The sequence below is a fragment of the Pyrus communis genome, chromosome 9, assembly GCF_963583255.1.
Source record: "Pyrus communis chromosome 9, drPyrComm1.1, whole genome shotgun sequence".
In the NCBI taxonomy this organism is placed as follows: Eukaryota; Viridiplantae; Streptophyta; class Magnoliopsida; order Rosales; family Rosaceae; genus Pyrus; species Pyrus communis.
This window is the reverse complement of record NC_084811.1, coordinates 3,985,541-4,004,004: the sequence shown is the minus strand read 5'-3', so window position 1 is coordinate 4,004,004 and position 18,464 is coordinate 3,985,541. Positions and strand designations below refer to the sequence as shown.

At 36.5% G+C, this 18,464-nt stretch overlaps 2 protein-coding genes across 3 annotated transcripts; one reads left to right on the top strand and one right to left on the bottom strand.

Annotated features, from left to right (window-relative positions):
- The first annotated feature begins 7,499 nt into the window (after window positions 1–7,499).
- LOC137744949 (uncharacterized) lies at window positions 7,500–11,329 on the top strand. Its single transcript, XM_068484772.1, has 2 exons — window positions 7,500–7,798; window positions 8,332–11,329. The coding sequence occupies exons 1-2, from the start codon at window positions 7,751–7,753 to the stop codon at window positions 11,071–11,073; spliced, it is 2,790 nt and encodes a 929-aa protein (XP_068340873.1). The 5' UTR covers window positions 7,500–7,750; the 3' UTR covers window positions 11,074–11,329.
- An 867-nt stretch (window positions 11,330–12,196) lies between these two features.
- LOC137744857 (transcription factor PIF3-like) lies at window positions 12,197–16,810 on the bottom strand. Of its 2 annotated transcripts, XR_011069635.1 has the most exons (9): window positions 15,900–16,810; window positions 14,525–15,761; window positions 14,345–14,446; window positions 14,159–14,224; window positions 13,748–13,813; window positions 13,116–13,643; window positions 12,696–12,820; window positions 12,493–12,588; window positions 12,197–12,400 (listed from the first exon to the last, which is right to left on the bottom strand). XR_011069635.1 is itself a non-coding variant. In XM_068484663.1 (8 exons), the coding sequence occupies exons 1-7, from the start codon at window positions 15,956–15,958 to the stop codon at window positions 12,728–12,730; spliced, it is 2,151 nt and encodes a 716-aa protein (XP_068340764.1). In that variant the 5' UTR covers window positions 15,959–16,810; the 3' UTR covers window positions 12,197–12,588; window positions 12,696–12,727. The 2 variants fall into 2 exon arrangements, 1 of the variants encoding a protein (XP_068340764.1); XM_068484663.1 differs by having other exon boundaries at window positions 12,197–12,588.
- Between the last annotated feature and the right edge of the window lie 1,654 nt (window positions 16,811–18,464).

Below are 18,464 nucleotides of genomic sequence, written 5' to 3'. Positions count from 1 at the left end.
GTCATCAAGCGGCAGGTTCAGATAACTATTAGTACTACCTTAAAAAAAACTCATCATTTAAGCAAGTGTAAAATTACAACATCTAATTACTAAGGAAAAGGCACGATGCTAAAGGCCTTAGTTGATGAGAAATTTGTAAAATGAAATTCATGAAGCGAAAGGAGAGTTGTAGAAGGTCATAGTAATTAAAAAAAGTCATTGAAATAGAGGGAGACACACTCCATATGCCCTTTGAAAGATGCCTCATTTTCATTATCCTTAAAGCCATATTTTCATAAGCTAATTCAAAAAAAAAGAGACAACTAGTTGACAGAAAAAACAACTATTACTCCAAAATCAAAGAAATGACACTTCTTTTGCTAACTAAAATTCCTTTAAATTGCAAACAGTTATTTCAATCCACTGAAATTAAGACAAAAAGCAGGAAAAATTCATCTCATCACGCGATACAACCGGTTATATATTAAAATCCCCCAAATATGAGAGGGGAGATTCACAAACAATCGAAATATGTCCTTGTGTTCCTATAGCACACATCATGTGACCTGTAGCACTCATCGGGTGACCTGATAACTTATATGATCAGGGTTACATGAACATTGTGACAGCTAGCAAAGTCTTTCTCAATGTGAGCACGCATGCATGTAGTCTCTCCCTCGATCTTCTGCCTGCATTTTCTTTCCAAGAGTAGAATAATATCCCTGATTTTTTAGGCTTTTGGTTGGGTTTTATGTGATTATGCATGTTTGTGCATTAAGATTGTGAATGAGATAGATAACCTTTTCACAAACTACCCAAATTTTATGGCTAGAAAGTGCTGCAAAATACAGGTGTGGAATGTAGGGAAAGAAAAAGAAAATTTGCGGGAAACACTCCACATTGTGTTGCTGGAGAGATGGATCGAATGGAGACAGAAAGGTTACATTTGAGATGACCTTAATGTGATCTACTCAATTGGCCCATTAGCGCCAGTTGGAAACACAAGCACATGGCTTTCTCATGAGATTTAAGTTAAACCACAACTGAAACTTAATTATCTTGTCCGAAAGAGAGTGATGATGACAGGAAAAACACGAGAACATCAGCATCATGAATCGTGACGTTCGCTAAGTACCACATGTGGAAGCTTAAGATCTCATTAACCATCATTAGGTATTATATGCCACTATCCATTCCACAGTGATCCCCATGTACTAGTTATTTTAATAAGGTTTAGCAACATGTAATCAAGTTGAAAAGAGAGAGGGGAGGTGCAAATTACAGTGGCAAGTGAAACATGCCACTATTCATTCCACAGTTAACTCTCCTACAACGAATAACGATTTATCATAACTTATTATCGAATTTTTTTTTATATAAAATGTTTTCACATTTATTTATGCTAGAACCAACACCTCCTCCAATTAAATAGAGACCGAATACTGCTAGACCAACTGATTATGTGAAAATTATTCTGGAAATGGATGACTTTAGTAAGAAGGCAAAGACTAATAATAAGAAGGGTTTGAGGGTTGTCATTTAAATTAATTAATCCCATCAATTATAGAAAGCTTTGTCTGGTTGAAATGCTCCCTCTGTACCCCATCTGTGAATAATTACATAATTGCTTTTGTTTTATGGTGGGAAATGATAGTCAACTTTCTTGCCTCATTTACATGATTACTTATAATTTTGGGGGAATGCCCCTGCCCCTAATTTGAGATTCTAATGGGAATAATCTCAGAAATTGCCTTCTCAATCAGTGTGCTTTTAAGAACTGGTGTCAGAATTAGGATTCTTTTCGGATTCTCTTTGTGAGGATCTTGGAGATCTTCAAATCGCGTCCGTTTATTGTACATCGTACAGTCAGTTTTTATCAGGTACTATTCATATTTAATTTTAAATAAAAGTATTTAAAATGATTTTTTGTCGTACGATGTATGATAAACGGATACGATTTGAGGATCCCCAGGATCCTTTGTAAGAGGATCTGGAGAAGATTCTCATTTGTGGTGTCAAATTCTCATTGGGGCTTTTCCTTAATAGATTTTGATTAGAGGTGTCTAATAAAAAATGGCGACCCCAAGCCAACAAGGTTTTCTGCTTTACGAGGGTTTGGGGGGGAAATGTCTATCATACGTAGCCTTACTCTTACTTTGTAAAGAGGTTGTTTTCACAACTCGAATCTGTAACCTTTTGATCAAAAAAAAAAAAACCAACAACAACAACATTTTCAGCGCGCCAAGACTAGGGATGGGCAAAATACCCATGGATTTGGGTAACCGCGGTTAGCTACCCATTTAAAATTCACAGTTACAGTTATGGGCAAACGTTTAGACAAACAAACGGTTATGGATATAACCGTTTATCTGTAAAATTTAAATTGACAGTTATGGATATTACCCGTGGTTATAACGAGTATCCATCGGTTATGAGTATTACCAGCGGTTATAACGAGTATCCATTTACCCATTTAATTTAATGTGTAAAATTAAAAATAAAATTAAAAATACAAACCCTAAATTTTCAATCTTTCCTCTAAATTCAGAGTTTCAAACGCTCCGTCCCCCACTCATCTCTCCCTCAACGCTGCCCTCTCTCTCATCTTCGCCGCTCATCTATCTCTCCTCGCCACCCTCTCTCTCATCTATGCCGCTCATCTCTCCCTCATATCCGCCGCTCATCTCTCTCTTCTCGCCCCTCAAGGTGCGTTTTACTTTTCTGATTTCATACTTATCTGATTAATTATTGATTTATTTGTTTATGAATGGTTATAAGATAGTTTCCTTCGTTTTTGCCTCTATGCAAATGAATCCATTAAAGGTGTGTGTGTGTGTGTGTGTGTGTGTGTGTGTGTGTGATCTTATTGCTAAAATGTACATTTTGTCAGAAAACGAAAATTATGACAAATTTTTCTTTTGTAATTTTCAAGTTGTTAAAAAATAAAAACATGTAGACGAGTGAAAAAATTAGACCTGGCATTCGTGTTGTGTTTCTCGTGTTCGTGTCGTTTTTGTGTTATATTTGATAGCTTAACGGGTCGTATCGTGTAATACCTATTAAAGTAAACGGGTAGTATGACCCGACCCGAAATCAACCTGTTAATATTATCAAGTAATATGACCCGACCCGTTACCCGTTAAGAAAAATATATTTTAAATCAATAAAAATGAAAATGAAAAACATAATTTGACCCAAAAAAAATGTAAAACATAATACTAAATTAGTATATACATACCAAATTTTGGAGTTGACCCCTTCATGAAAATTGTAAAGCTTTTCATTACGAGTGATTATATTTTTCACACTTCTACAATAATTATTATTAATTTTGCACTCAAATAAATAACATTGTTCATGAGATTTGGAGGGTTTTAAAAATCTAAACGACCGTGTAACCATCGTCTAAGTGTTTGAGGATGCAATTATGAACGTTTATTATACTTTCACATCTTTCAGACTTATACATTAATGATTATGAATTTTGTTTATTTTCAACTCCCTTCAAACTACTATTCATGAGAGTTTGTATGGTTTAAAATTTTCAAATGATCATATACCCATTTTCAAAGCGTAGAGGATGCGACTATGAGCGTTTGTATATTTTTTTCATATTTTTAGCACATATAAATTAATTATTCTAATTTTTTTTCTGTGTTTGGTATTTTTATATTACTTGATACTTTTATTTTTAATGTGTTTTATGATTTTTAATCTCAATCTTTGCCTATAATATACTATAAAAATAAATAAATAAATAAAACTTAAATTTTAAAATAATATTAGAATAATAATTAATAAACAATATATACATATTCATTATATCTATTGCATTTTATAGTAAGTTTTTTTTAGTGGTTTAAAAAATTAAAATCATCAAAATAACTTTTTTTCTTATCGCGTCGAAACAAGTTACATGCGTGTCATTCTCGTGTAAACCTATTAAGGACCTGTTATTAACGGGTTATTATCGTGTGACCTGATAATGATCCGATTAGTTATTGTGTTGACCCGAAACCCGTTATTTTCGTGTTGTTTTCGTGTCGTGTTAACAGGTCGTGTAAGAAATTGTCAGGTCTAGAAAAAATGGGTAAAAAAAAAAAAAATAAACGGATAATGGTTGTGGTTAAATGGGTAAACAGTTATTGTTAAATGGATACACGGTTATGGGTATAATTAACCATTTTTAAACGATTATGGATATATATATATATATAACCGTATATGCAATTACCTAATAGGTTATGCGGGTATGAACATAAACGATTATAGGTAAATAATCACGATTACTTGTCTAGCATAATCGTTGCTTATCCCTAACCAAGACTTTCTTTCAGAGGTGTCTAATCAAATTTATAAAAAAGAAATAGGAGGTACATGGCAGACACTTCAATCTCTAATCCATCCCAGTATAATTAGGCCGAATTTAAATCCATCCCTTCCTCAAATCTCGATTGCGACCACCACCACACGTATTTGAACTTCTAGCCGTTAATGTGCAAATTTTATTGTGAAATGGACACGTTCGTATATCAATAATTGTGAACTACAATTGTCAGATACTGATATAAGCAAAGATCCAGAAGGATCCTTTCCGGATTCTCTTTGTGAGGATCTTTAGGATTTTTCAATCACATCCGTTCATCGTATAATATATGATCATAAATCATTGTCAATTTTTTTATTTAAAATTGAATATAAATAGTACCTGATAAAAATTGACCGCATAATGTACGATAAACGAATGTAATTATAAAATCTTCGAAATCCTTCTAAAGAGAATCTGACGAGGATGCTTTCTCAGCAAAGACTACTTAGAACTTGACACTTGATTAGAGTTTGTACATCACATCATGCTTTTCTGGGTGGTTTAAACTTAGAATTTTGAACAGCATCAGCATTTTTGTAAATGCAACTTTACTGGAAACTTCTTATAGGTGGAAACCATTGTAAAGTATATTAATGAGAAACTTTTTAATGCAACGTGGTGTTACTAATTCATTTATATTATACATAATTCATAAAAAAATATTAGTTATGTTGGTCACTCAAATCATAACACTTCGACGTAGATCAATAAAATCACATGAAATGTGACCGTCGTACCTAAATCTTCCTAGTTTGAGCCTAGAGATTGGATCTAGTTATCCAACATACACATTCAGTCAAGATTCAATGGGTTACAAGATGACACTTTCAAACTGGCGATCCTATAATTAATTGACTGTTTGAACATTGAAACATTACAACCTGACAGTATTTAAGTAACACACAACAATTCTTATCATATACATTACAGATAAGACCTCAGTTATTGGTAATATAAATCACTATTCGAAAAAGCGGCCGAAGCGGAAAGCAGGCATTTTGATTAGGGACTAGGCGTTTAGAAAAACAATGAAACCTCTAGGCGGCAATTAAGCGGCCGCTTAAGCGATCTGGGCAGGCGGTTCAATTTTTTTTTTTTTTTTTAGTTAAGAGTCTGAAGATAATTTTCATGTAAAAGAACTCTAAACTTTCCTTCTTGTAAAATAACTCTGAATGCACATTTCATTTTATGTATTCAATCAATTGTAGTGCTTAATAATTTAATTATCCTTCCATTTTGCATTTATGTGTCCAAGTGCAAGTGTAAACATATAATTTTTTTTTTTTTTTTTTGTAAATATAACTACTTATACAGTCACATATTTATATGTTTTTATTGTTATATAATAAAGTTAATCAAAATTTATAAATAAAAAAAAAAAAAAATCGTCGATGCCTCTATTTAGGCCACTACCCGAGTAACGTCTAGCGTTTTTTTTTTTTGAACAAACGGTATTATCTACACTAATGGGAGGGGGGTACTTAACTTCACAATGAGTTAATAATAATATGGTTCAAACTCGCATTTAACAAGAATGAATTAGCGTATAGCACTTTTTAGAACCTTAATATAAATACACGTTCCTTTAGGTATCGTTTGGTATGCAGACGGGACGGGACAGAACGGGATGAGACCGGACCGGACCGGACAGGACGGAACAGAACGGAGCGGGGGCAAAGATGCCCTCGGTTGGAAACAAGGAGGAAGAAGAAGGAGACGGAGAGGTTATAATTTTGTGTTCCACGGATGTGGAACGAGACGTTCCAGGGGGGTGAGGTGGAACGAAAATTCACCCAAAACTCGTCCCGTGGAACAGCTCGTTCCACCCGTTTTAGGCACACCAAACGTGGGATGGAACGCCTTATCCCATTCTGTTCCGTCCCGTCCCACGTACCAAACGGTACCTTAGTGACTAGAATGCCTGGGTCTGCAATTTTGTTTTTTTGGCTGGTTAGGCTTTGCGGGTACTTGGTAATACTGGATATAAAGCTTCTCAAACCCAGAAGCCAAGATGAAAACAAGAAGGCCCAAACCCAACTGTAACCATCATGGGCTTTTATTCAACAAGGCCCATAGTTTTTTGAAAAGAATAAAATGACTCATCTACATGAAGCTTAGCCATATGATTTGATGCCCTCAAGTAGCTTTTGGGCTTTTTCTTTTTGCGTTTGGTCAATTTGGTGGGCTCAAATTGTCAGTCACATCACATGCTACACTTACCCTTTTCTTTAGGGTATGAAACTTTACCAACAAGTAATGATAACATGTTCAGTTAATTTCCACCACATCCATCCACATAGTAATCATCCATTTCTAAACGTGTGTTCAGAACTTCGGGTGAGGGAATTCGAGATGGGATTTGGGGTTTACATGGGACTTAGATGTGTCATAGAGTCGAAGTAACGCTTGGCAATTTGATTTTTGCAACTTGGACCCTAAACTGATGTTTAAATCTAGAATCTCGACACTTGATTCTCAACCTAAAAACTCAACGTTCAGGAGCAAACCAAGAGACCTTAATCTTCAAACCATTCATATGTGACCAAGGGTACAAATTTCATGACTTTGCAATCACTTTCGTTCCAAATTCTATGACTTTTCAATCCTTGTTTGTCTAAATAATTTTTTTTTTCAAGTATGAACTACTAAGTGATCCAAAAATCAACGGTTAGATTTTGTATAAAACATGTAGAACTTAATACATAGCCGAACATCTCTCTAAGTCCTTTTCCATGATTAAAAAAACGTTTATACATAAATTACGTCTTAATTACTAAAATATTAATAATAAAAATATATATAAACAAGTACACCAAGTGGATCTTGGGATATTTTTTTTTTAATTTGTACTGTGCATGGTCGGCATGACCCCAACGACATTAACTCAATAATTTTTAGACCGTTAAATATCAAAAGGTTTTGGTGCCTTTCATATCTCATGACCCCTATCACACGCAAAGAACCTACAGCTCTAGTTCGTTTAAAATATTTATTTTGAAGTCGAGATTTTCAATCTGATTTACTTTCTCCAATATCATTATATAAAAGAAGAAAAAAAAACCTATAGTTGTTGTCACACTCACCATTTATCTAACAATATTTGTGTGGATGAATAAAAATTACCAAAGTGGTTTTCTAACCTAATCATTGCTGCTGTGGGAGACCATGTGGTGTGGCCTGCCATTTGACAACCTGTTTTTCATCAGTTTGTGGTAGCTGTTCATCATCTTCTTCTGCTTCCCTAAAGCGTGTTTCTGCTTTCTTTTTGGGGTTCTTTCCAACCCCTTCTTCCTTTTCTTCTTTTTCTTCTGCTTCTGCTTTTTTTACTTGAACTTGACCAAATCTTCGCTTACTACTGCTAAGAACAAGTGTTAGCTTTTGCTGCTGAATCTGATCACTCTCATGGCTGCTGAAACTGTTGCCTCACTTCAAATTCCTACCACTGATGAGGTTAGTTTCTTCAGTTTTTTACCGTGATAATTAATTTATTAGTTTAGTTTATTCAGATGGTCCAAAGTTTACGTGTTGTTTTAACTTGTGATATTATGCTTAAATTGATTGTAATTCTTTTTTTCTGTTTAATTAATCAAAAACTTAATTATCAGATAATATAGTTAGAATATATAGGGATGTACTGTATGTAACTTTCGATATAGGGTTTTGAAAATATATCCGTATCATGAATAATCTGATGATGCAGATGAAGGGTGGTGTCTGTGTACGATCTTCAACAATTGATATAGACACACACACACACACACACACATATATATATTTTAAAGGAAAAATTAGTATCCAGTCCTTAGTAACTAATGTTCTTTGATTGAAATTTTATTAGTATTCAAATTTTGATCAAGGTCCCTAGCATTAATGCAATAATGAATTTACATGTCAGTTACATAATTTTTAAAATAAAAGTGATTGAAAGCTAGTTTATTTCTCTGTGTATTTATTTTCCCTCTGATCATTCTTAACCATTGCAGCAAGTTGAGAAGAAGACCATTGAAGGAGAAAAGGCTATCGAACAAGATGGTGTTTCTTTAACCAAAGAAAATGGAGGAGAAGTGCACAAAACTGAGGATTTAGAGAGTCTAGCAACACCATCCAAGCCTCCGGCAGTTGAGGCTGAGAAGGCTGCTGATGCTCCCGCGCAAGATGTTCCGCTTGTAGAAGAAACAAAATTGGAAAATGAAGCCGTTCCTGATTCACAAACACTCGATATCCCAAAGCATGTGGTTGATGCTGTTGAGAGCCCGGTAGAGGTTCAGAGTGCAATTGATTCTTTAGAAAGAGAACTGCCCAAAGAAGTGGCCACAGATAGCATTGAAGTAGGTCAGGTGGAGCAACCAAAGATTGTTGGTGCTCCGGTGCCAGATGTTCCACTCGTAGAAGAAACAAAGGCGGAAAATGAATCCATTCCTGATTCAGAAACACTCAATATTCCAAAGCAAGTGGCTGATGCTGTTGAGATCCCGGCAGAGGTTCAAAGTGTAGTTGAGTCTGTAGTGAGAGAAGCACCGAAAGAACCATCCATAGATAGCATTGAAGTAGGGCAAGTGGAGGAACCGAAGATAGTTGATGCTCCTCTATCATCAGTTGAAGCCATTGAGAAACCAGAGGAGCTATTGGAGGTCACTTCGGACGAAGGATCCCTAGCACCAGTCCTAGAAAAGATTAAAGACTCAAAACCAGAGTTTTTTGAAGTGAAGGACAAACTAGAGGAACCAAATATAGTTGATGCTCCTCTATCATCAGTTGAAGCCATTGAGAAACCAGAGGAGCCATTGGAGGTCACTTCAGACGAAGGATCCATAGCACCAGTCCTAGAAAAGATTAAAGACTCTAAACCGGAGTTTTTTGACGTGAAGGACAAACTAGAAGAACAGACGATAGTTGATGCTCCTCCATCATCAGTTGAAGCCATTGAGAAACCAGAGGAGCCATTGGAGGTCACTTCGGACGAAGGATCCATAGCACCAGTCCTAGAAAAGATTAAAGACTCAGAACCGGAGTTTTTTGAAGTGAAGGACAAACTAGAAGAACCTGAGCAAGTAGAGCCTGAAGAGATTGTGGAGGATGAGACGGTGAAAGATGAAGGCTCGATAGCTGTAAAGGCTGAGCCTACCAGAGTCTTGGAGGAAGGGAAAACTGAAACAAAGGACGCACCTAGTCTAGCTGTGGAGGAAAAAACAGAACAGCCCAAACTTGTGGAACAAGAAAAGAAACATGATGAAGTTGGGCCTGAGGAAAGTGTGGAGGTTGAAAAAGTGAAAGAGGAAGGATCTTCAGTTGATAAGGTCGAAGATTCAACGGTCGTTGAAGAAGCGAAAAATGATGAAGATAACAAGCCTAGTCTAATTGAAAATCTTGAGGAGGCTTCGCTTAGTCGAGAAGCTCAAATTGAAGTACAAGAGGAAGGGGATGCTTCTCTACCTGATGTCACAGAAAAGTTAGCCACTGAGGACGAAAAGAAAGAAATAAGTGCAGTCGGTGTGGTTGAAAAGCTAGCAGAAGAGCCAGCTGTGGAGACTGAAAAGGTCAGGGAAGAAAGTGTGGAAACCAAAGAGAATGAGAAGAGCAATGTGATTCCTTTGGATTCAACTCAAATAATTAAAGAAGACGAAAATAAGGAATCAAGTGGGGTTGATGTGGTTGAGAAGCTAGGGGACGAGGAAGCTGTGGAACTGGAAAAGGTTGGAGAAAAGAAGGTGGAGACTGCAGCGGATGGAAAGAGAGATTTGGTAACTATGGATTCAATTCAACCAATCATAGAGGAACAAGGGAAAGAATTAAATGGAGGTGATTTGATTGAGAAGCTAGTAGACGAGGATGTAGTGAAGTTGGAAAATTTTGGAGAAGAGAATGTGGCAAAGGATGTCATAACTGAAGATAATGAAGAGAGGAATGTGATATCTGAGGATCCAACTCTGCCAATTGAGGAGAGTAAAAAGAAAGAATTAGGTGGCTCTGATGTGGCTGAGAAGCTAGCAGAGGAGGCGGTAGTGAAGGTGGAAAGTGGAGGAGAAGAGATGGTGGCAAAGAATGGCAGAATTGAAGAGAATGAAAAGATAAATGAAAAAGTTGAGGATTCAACTCAACCGATCGATGTGGTTGAGAAGGTAACAGAAGAGGCAGTGGTGGAAACAGAAAAGCCTGCAGAAGAGAATGAAACAAAGAATGTGAAATTTGAAGATGACAAAAACAAAACTGTACTTGAAGAGGATGTCAAAAACTCTATTACTTTTCCCACTGAATTTATAGAAAAATCATTTGAGGGAGCTGCAAAGGATGCTGAACCTGCTGTGGAAACTGAAGCAGCAGAAAAGATACAAAATGCGACTCCATCTGATGTTGAAACCAAGACAGATAAGAGTGCGGAGGAGAAGCCGGACGAAGTCAGTACAGCTGTTGAAGTTGATGAATCAGAAGGGAAAGGAGAGGAAACTGTTAAAACAGATGCTGATAGATTGGAGAAAATTATGGACGAAGTTGCGAAACCTGACCAGAACGTAGAGCCTCCTCCCACCAAGGATGGTGATCAAGCAAAACCCCCCGAGGACCTGCCAAAGGAAGTTCCAGCTAAGTCCTCTCAGAAACAGTCGAACAACCTTCTGTCAAAGGTAAAACATTCGCTGGTGAAGGCGAAGAAGGCTATCATTGGTGGGAAATCTCCAAGCTCGAAAAATCCTGCTATCGGAACCAAGGAGGATATCAAAGTTAAATAACGAGATGGATTATTAGTTTGCAATCTTGGCATGTGTTTGATGTTAAAAGGATGTGTGCATATAGAAGATTTATAAGCTCTGTCATACTCAATAGCGTGATGTGGTGTGTATATTGTTAGTTTTATTGCCCTTCTTATGCTGGTGATTTCATTTGTAATTAGTAATTAGTGTTTGTGTTTTGGGGCTTGATTGTTGTCAGTTTTCGTCGGAAAAAGACGTTATTTTAGTGTGAATATGAAATGCAGATTTATGTTAAGGTTGCAAGCATCAGTTTTTTCATCAGACCACTTAATTTTTCCGATCGTTGTGCATTTCGGTTGAAAGGAAAGTAGGATTGCATACCAAGAGATCAAGTTTTATGAAGAATTGCTTGAGAGCTGAAAACAGCAAAACAGCAGGTTTGCAAATAACCACCGGGAACAAGATAACTGAACATGGAAACTTGAAACCCGAGATTTTCGACAAACATTCTTCATGTTATCTTTCGAAGTATTTACATTTCTCATTAATAAGGAAATTCAGGACATAAAAGAAACCGATCGTACCATATTTCATCAAAATGGCTTCAGTGCAATGTTTTAAAAGGCTCGCCTAGGCATCCCCTGAGGCTGGGCATGAGGATTGCCGTCTTTGTTTTGAGGGAGTGGGTGGAAGGCGTTGTCAGAGCCGCCTAGGCACGCCTCAGGGTTTTTTTTTTTTTTTTTTTTTTAATACTCCCAAACCCAAATTTTGGGTAGGTTTTAACTATCGTCTCTCTGCCTTTTTTTTTCTTCTGATTTTTATTTTTTTATATAATGGATGTGTGTGTTGTCTGCTTGCATTATTATGTGTGCTCATTGTGCTTTTCATCCTCTATTATATATATATATATATATATATATATATATTATAATATATGTATATATATTTATAACATGTGTACGCTCAGGATGATTATTGATTAATAATTTTTTCTTTTTAATATAATATATGTATACGCTCAATATATATATTAAAAAATTTAGGTTCCTTGAGGCTTCACCTCACGTCTAGGCGTGGGCTATCCATTGGACGCCTCGCCCACGCCCTGCACCCCACGCTTTTAACGCATTGCTTCAGAGAAAGATGGAGAGTACAACAGATGTATTCAGACATTACTATCATTTCATTAATTCAAAGAATTGTTATAATATGTCCAAAAACACACATTTAATACATAGCCCGGTATATTCTCAATTCGTTTGCATCGCGCTACCTCACCGGCTACAAAGTGAATGTACAAATGCTAGAAGGGACTTCAAAGTCTTCTCAAGGTACCTAATTCTGTGCAACATGTAATTGCACTCTCCTGAAATTTGAATTCAGATGGTTAATTACCATGGTTCAATCAAACTCTTCGACTCGGTCATACTTTTTTGTGCACTTGTAAAATGCATCTACCCAGATCAGAAGCAAGCAAAAAAGGTCCAATCTCAGGATGCTGCAACATGGATTTCTCTCCTCCAACGACGGATAGAACTGCTTGTTAACCGAAACCTGAACATACAAGCGGAGATAAAGTTCAAATTTCTTTCAAAATTGAAATATTACTTTGTTGTGTATGTGAATATATAAATTTGTGGAGAATGCCTTTATACACTCACTAGCTGCTCGGCTAAACACAACGTCGTTTCTGTTATCCGTCAGCTCTGTTGTTGTTAACATCAGTTGCTTGAACATTATTTCGCACCAATGCGGACTGTGCAAATCCCTCATTAGTTGCTTGGCCCTGGTGACACCAAAGAACAACACTTGATTTAGGCACAAAGATAACGCAACAATCCAAGGTTCTAGAGAATTATCATATCATCTTGCAATACCGTATTGTTTAGCTGTTGAGATGCACACACTTACACAAAATCCTGGGGTTTTTCACCCACTGTTAATCGGTTTGGGTTGGATGCTCTAATGTAAATACTAAAAAAGAACCCCAGGATATAAAGCATCAATTAAACAACCAAACTCCACAACTAATATTCATATATTCTTTCAACAAAAATCAACTTCAAAGTAAATACACAAACCTGACTAGATGTTTGATTCATAGAGCTATTGGCATTGCTGTTTTGCATCGCTTGTGAGTTCATGTTCTGAACCGAATCCTTTGAACCAGAAACTGGAGCTGATTCCACATTTTCCACAGGCCCGCCTGAACTGCCTGCATTTGGTCCTGCAGATGACTTCACAAAGGGACCTGCCGATGAGGGAGCTAAGGGGGCACGTTGCATCGGCACTGGAACTCCTTGAGTAGGAAGCCCAAACATCTGAAGGTTAGATCCCATCATCCCATTGAAGGTGGTGTGCCCTGCCATATGTGAACCAGGGAAATGTGCTCCTTGCATGGGGGGCACCTGAAGCATAGGGTAACTAGAAGATGCACCAATCATGTCGGGCATACCCACCCCAAAACCCATGCCTAATCCCATTCCCATTCCCATTCCCATTCCAACACCCATGGGCGAGAAATGAGCCATACAGGGTCCATGCATGTGTTGCATTCCTGGTGGTGACATCATTGGTGGCATATACATACCAGCTCCCATTGACATCATCTGCATAGGTATTGAAATAATACTGTGTTATACTAGAACATCCAGTTTGTTGGACATTACATCGAAAGTTGACTGAGTTAAGGAGTGATAAAGATTATGTTTACCTGTAATTGGAGTTGAAGCGTCTTCAAATACTCAATAGCCTCATCCAGCATTGAAGCTTTGTCCACCTTATATGTCATAACGAAAATGTCAGGATAGCCAAATTACAGAAGATATCAACCAATGGTAGGTCATGTTTAAACTTCCATAATTATCAGATACATCTATTATAATAAGCAACCAAGTTTCAAACAAAAGTTAAGTTCGAAAGATTGTGGAGATACATTTCAGATTTAATCAATAGACTTCCCTAGACATGAATACTGTTTTACGAAATTGCTTTCACTCCAGAAGTATTTACTTTAGATCTTTGATTTAACACTAAATTGTAAAACTTCTGAAGTCCACCAAACATCACAAGCAACTGTCCAGAAAGAAGAAAAAAGTTAACATTTAAAAGAATAAAAACCAACCTTATTGCAATTGGGTATGAGTTCCTGTAGCGCACGCATCTTCTCATTGATTCTGTCCCTTCGCTTCTGTTCAGAGAAATCCAGAATGAGCACAGTTTAATGATCTTAAGAGTTTACAAACAGCATATTGCAAAGGAACTAACACATTCCTTGTTATAAATACTATCAATGATTGGTTTTGCTCACCCTTTCTGATAAATTATGCACTTCTGCTGCTCTGCTTCTCTTGGAACCCATGCCTCGAGCATGAGCTCCTTTCTTCACACCCATGTATTCTTCCTCTACATCCTGCACAGGAGGAGGAATCCTTAATTTATGCAGGAAAGGGAACTCTAAGAAATATTGAATACCAAGGTTTCAACTTACATCACTATGGCATTCAGACTCATCAGTCTCACGAAATTTTCTCTTCAAAGCTTGTGTTGGGTCATCTGAACCTCTCTCCACACTATTGCCTGAGCAAACAGAAGAAGCAACAACTGGCTCCACAGTTTTTTCACCATTTGGAGATACCCTAACTGCACTTTCACAAGGAATATGATTGGAATTTATGTCATTCTTAGAGGTTTCCTCTTGGCATGTTCCCTCAGACCGCTTAGCAGTACATGGTTCCTCAAGAGGCTTAGCTTCTGTTGGTTTCAATTCAACACTGGATCTCACTAGAATCTGTTGGCATTGTGAATTTGACTCCTTTGGTGCACTAATGCTTGAATCAATTAGCATTGACTCGGGCAGATTGTTACTAGTTGCAGCTGAAAACTTGTCCTTATTTGCAATCCTTATCATGCTTGATGAACCTGAACCAGCCATCACACCGTTGGTCTGAACATTTACTTTCGCAAGAGCAGCTGGTCGTGAAAAATGGGAAAAGTTCACTATGGATGGATTATTATTGCTAGGCTTTACTGGATCTGGCCTCGGTATCTTTATTCCAGGAGACCCGCCTGCAGATGAAATCTGAGTTGAATTCTTGCCAACACCGCGATGAGTGGCACTACTCGTATTATCACCAGCAGTATCCGAAACCCTTGATCTAAAAGATGGAAACGACGCTTGGGATCGCTGCGATGATAACGAATACAACTGAGTAGCACCAGATCTAGGTCTGCTAACATCAGCACCACCGTTCAAAGGAACCTTTCCCACATTCCCTTGTTGCAAACAAGCACCTTCATGTGCAGAATTGGAATTGGAATCCCTAAACACCTGACTAGAACTACTCCTCTTATCGATCGAGGCAAGATTGTGATTGGTGGAAGCCTCATTTGCGGTTGCACTAGAAAATTCAGGCAAAAAATCATGGCAGTACTCATGATGTAAAGGCTCATCAATGGAATAATTCAACCAAGGCAACATGTCATCATCCTCACTCAAACCCATCTCAGAAGATGGCACTGACAACGGAATTTCATCCAATCCAGAATCCACCACAGACCCAAATTTTCCTGTCTTCCCAATATTGCCATTTCCTACATCTCTATCTCGATTTTTCGGGTTGCTAAAAGACGGTAAGCTATTAAAAGACGGATTCTTCCTAGTTCTACTGGACTGACCCTGCATCATAACCTGACCATTTTCCCATACCAACTCAAGAAAATCATTTCTGCATTAAAATCCCACAACAAATCCACAAAATGTTCAAATGTTAAATGGGAAAACACTCAAAACACAACACAAGTCAATGGCATGAATCAAAAGGAGCAAAACTGCAAAGATGTAAAATTTAGGAACAGAAACTTACTCAAAATCTTGACTTGAATCAACCCTTCCGGCCATCCGATAAAGCTCGGACAAAGGCATTGTGAAGAGCCGGAAAATCACTGTTATTCTGAAATGGCACAAAGCTTCATGAACACAAACATATTGATCTTAAAGATTTCGACAACGGATTAGTAAACGAGCCATTAGTGCTGAGTTCAAAGCACCAGAAATGGATACATAGGTGTATATATAGAATGCCAGAGACAGGAGTGATTGAAGACGTCAACTCCCAACCAAAAACCCCACTATAAAACAAGCCCAGTTCAACTTATAGTGAAAAATAAATAAATTTATACATTCCTCAGAGTTAGATATTTTACAGAATAAAATCTTACTTTAATTACTGAAGTCTCAATCGGCAAGTAAAATAAAATATGCGAACTTTAGATTTAAAAAATAACATAAAAAGTGAGCAGTCAAAGTAATTCTTTAATGGGTTCCAAAGATCCCTAAAAACTCTCTAAATTAAGCTGCTTTGGGTTAAAAGATTGATTCTTTTCAATTTTTTATCATTCAACGAAGAACCCAGAAAACAGTTTAAATTCCCTTAAACAAATCAGCAATCTTTGCAAAATCCTCACCTACCCAAAACCCAGATAGAAACAATCATGGACAGAGCATTCCCAAAAGGAAAGCAAGAAACGTGGTTTTGGGGAAACCAAAGTTTCTTGGATTAGTCAAATTACACCAATCCAGATGGTAAATCAGATAAAGCCTCAAGAATTAGTAACTGAGCTCGAACGAAGAGAACCCATGATTTCACAGAGAGGGAGAGAGAATCCAAGTGGACGTAGAAGACGGCGAAAGGCCAGCAGAGTTGCAGGGGGACCAATGCAGAGCGAGTGAGACAGAGAGAGAGAGAGGGGTAAAAGTTCCAGCTTTCAACTACCAAATGTTAAAGCTTGAAGCCATGTCCCCTTTGAATTTATTACCCTTAAATTGCACATGGTCAATCTTCTTATCATGTTTTTTAACAAAAAAAAAAAAAAAAAATCTTCTTTTCATGCCTTAAAAAGCTTAAACTATTTACCTTTGAATTTTATAAAACGACTACCGTACACTCATATTCAGATTTTCTTACACGCGTCAGTTCTGTTTCTTAATTTTTTTTTCTTATTAATTCAAATAAAAGTCAAATATAAAAAGAGGTGTGAATGTTTTTTTTGTATTTTTAATATATCACGATGATACTATTTAGAATAAAAAAGAAGTGTCGGATCATCTTTATGAGGATATTGGATATCCTCTAATTATATATGTTTCATCGTATATTGTGCAGTCAGTTTTCTTCAGTACTGTTTAAATTTAATTTTAAATAAAAAAATTTACAATAATTTTTTAACATACAATGTACGATAAACGAATGTAATTTGAAAATTTCAGGAAATTTCACAGAGGATCCGGTAAGGATCTCACTGAGAAGAGTCAGAACATAATACTTAGAATATCTCCAACAAACTCTATAAAAGTCTCTATTATAACAAAATAAATTTTTAAATTTATAGATCAACTGCTCAGAAGTTAAACATTAAAAAATTAAAAAAACTCAAGTTGGACCTGTAAGCCACGGAAAAAAGGACGAGAGGGTGGTTTTTGGAAGAAAAGGATCCTCTCCGGATCCTTTTATGGGGATTCGAATGATCAATTAATCATGTTCGTTTATCGTATATCATGCGGTTAGTTTTCGTTAAGTACTATTTATATTCAATTTAAATTTTAAATTTTAAATGATTTCTGATCGCACGATGTACGATACACGAACATGATTGATTGATTTTCCAGATATCCATAAAGAGGATCGGGAGAGGATTATTTTCCATTTTTGGAAATGAATGGGTGAGTTTTTCTTTTTATAATGATTGACAATGAAATGCTCGAAGTTTGCTGAATTAGGTGTTGACATGAAAAGTTAAAGAGACTAGTTAAAGCAATTTTGCCACATTTATAATGAAAAAATGAACATTGTTTGGCTCTTTTTAGTCTACGTTATTCATTTTTACTTGTAAATTACAGATTCACACATAAAAAGTGATTTTCACACACACCCTTATTTAAGCATGTTCATTGTTTCCGTTAAACTTATTCAATGTGATGTTTAACAAAAGAGACTTGTGCATGAAGTAGTCTGTAATTTCCTTATTAATCAATTCACCAAACTCTCATCCTAGCCTTAAATATCTTTATTTTTTTAGTCACAGTTGATGATGATGATAGCTGCCACCACTAAGCCATACTCTTGTTTTCAACTTGCTTTTACCAAATCTGATCATGATCTCAATAGTTGCAACCAAAACATGGTGCTGCTTTAACTTAGATGATCAAAACCAAGTATTTAGTTTTTATAATGTCTTGTTTACATAAACATAGACACATTTACTACGAAAACGCATGAACCTAAACATTTTATTTTATGGTCCATGACACAATGTAATTAATTAGAGGGGATGCTTAAAATTTGTCACTATAAACTATATTATTAATAGAATTATAGAAGGTGCGGGTGATTTGGCAAAGAAAAATTTTCACTCACCCGTTATATAAATTA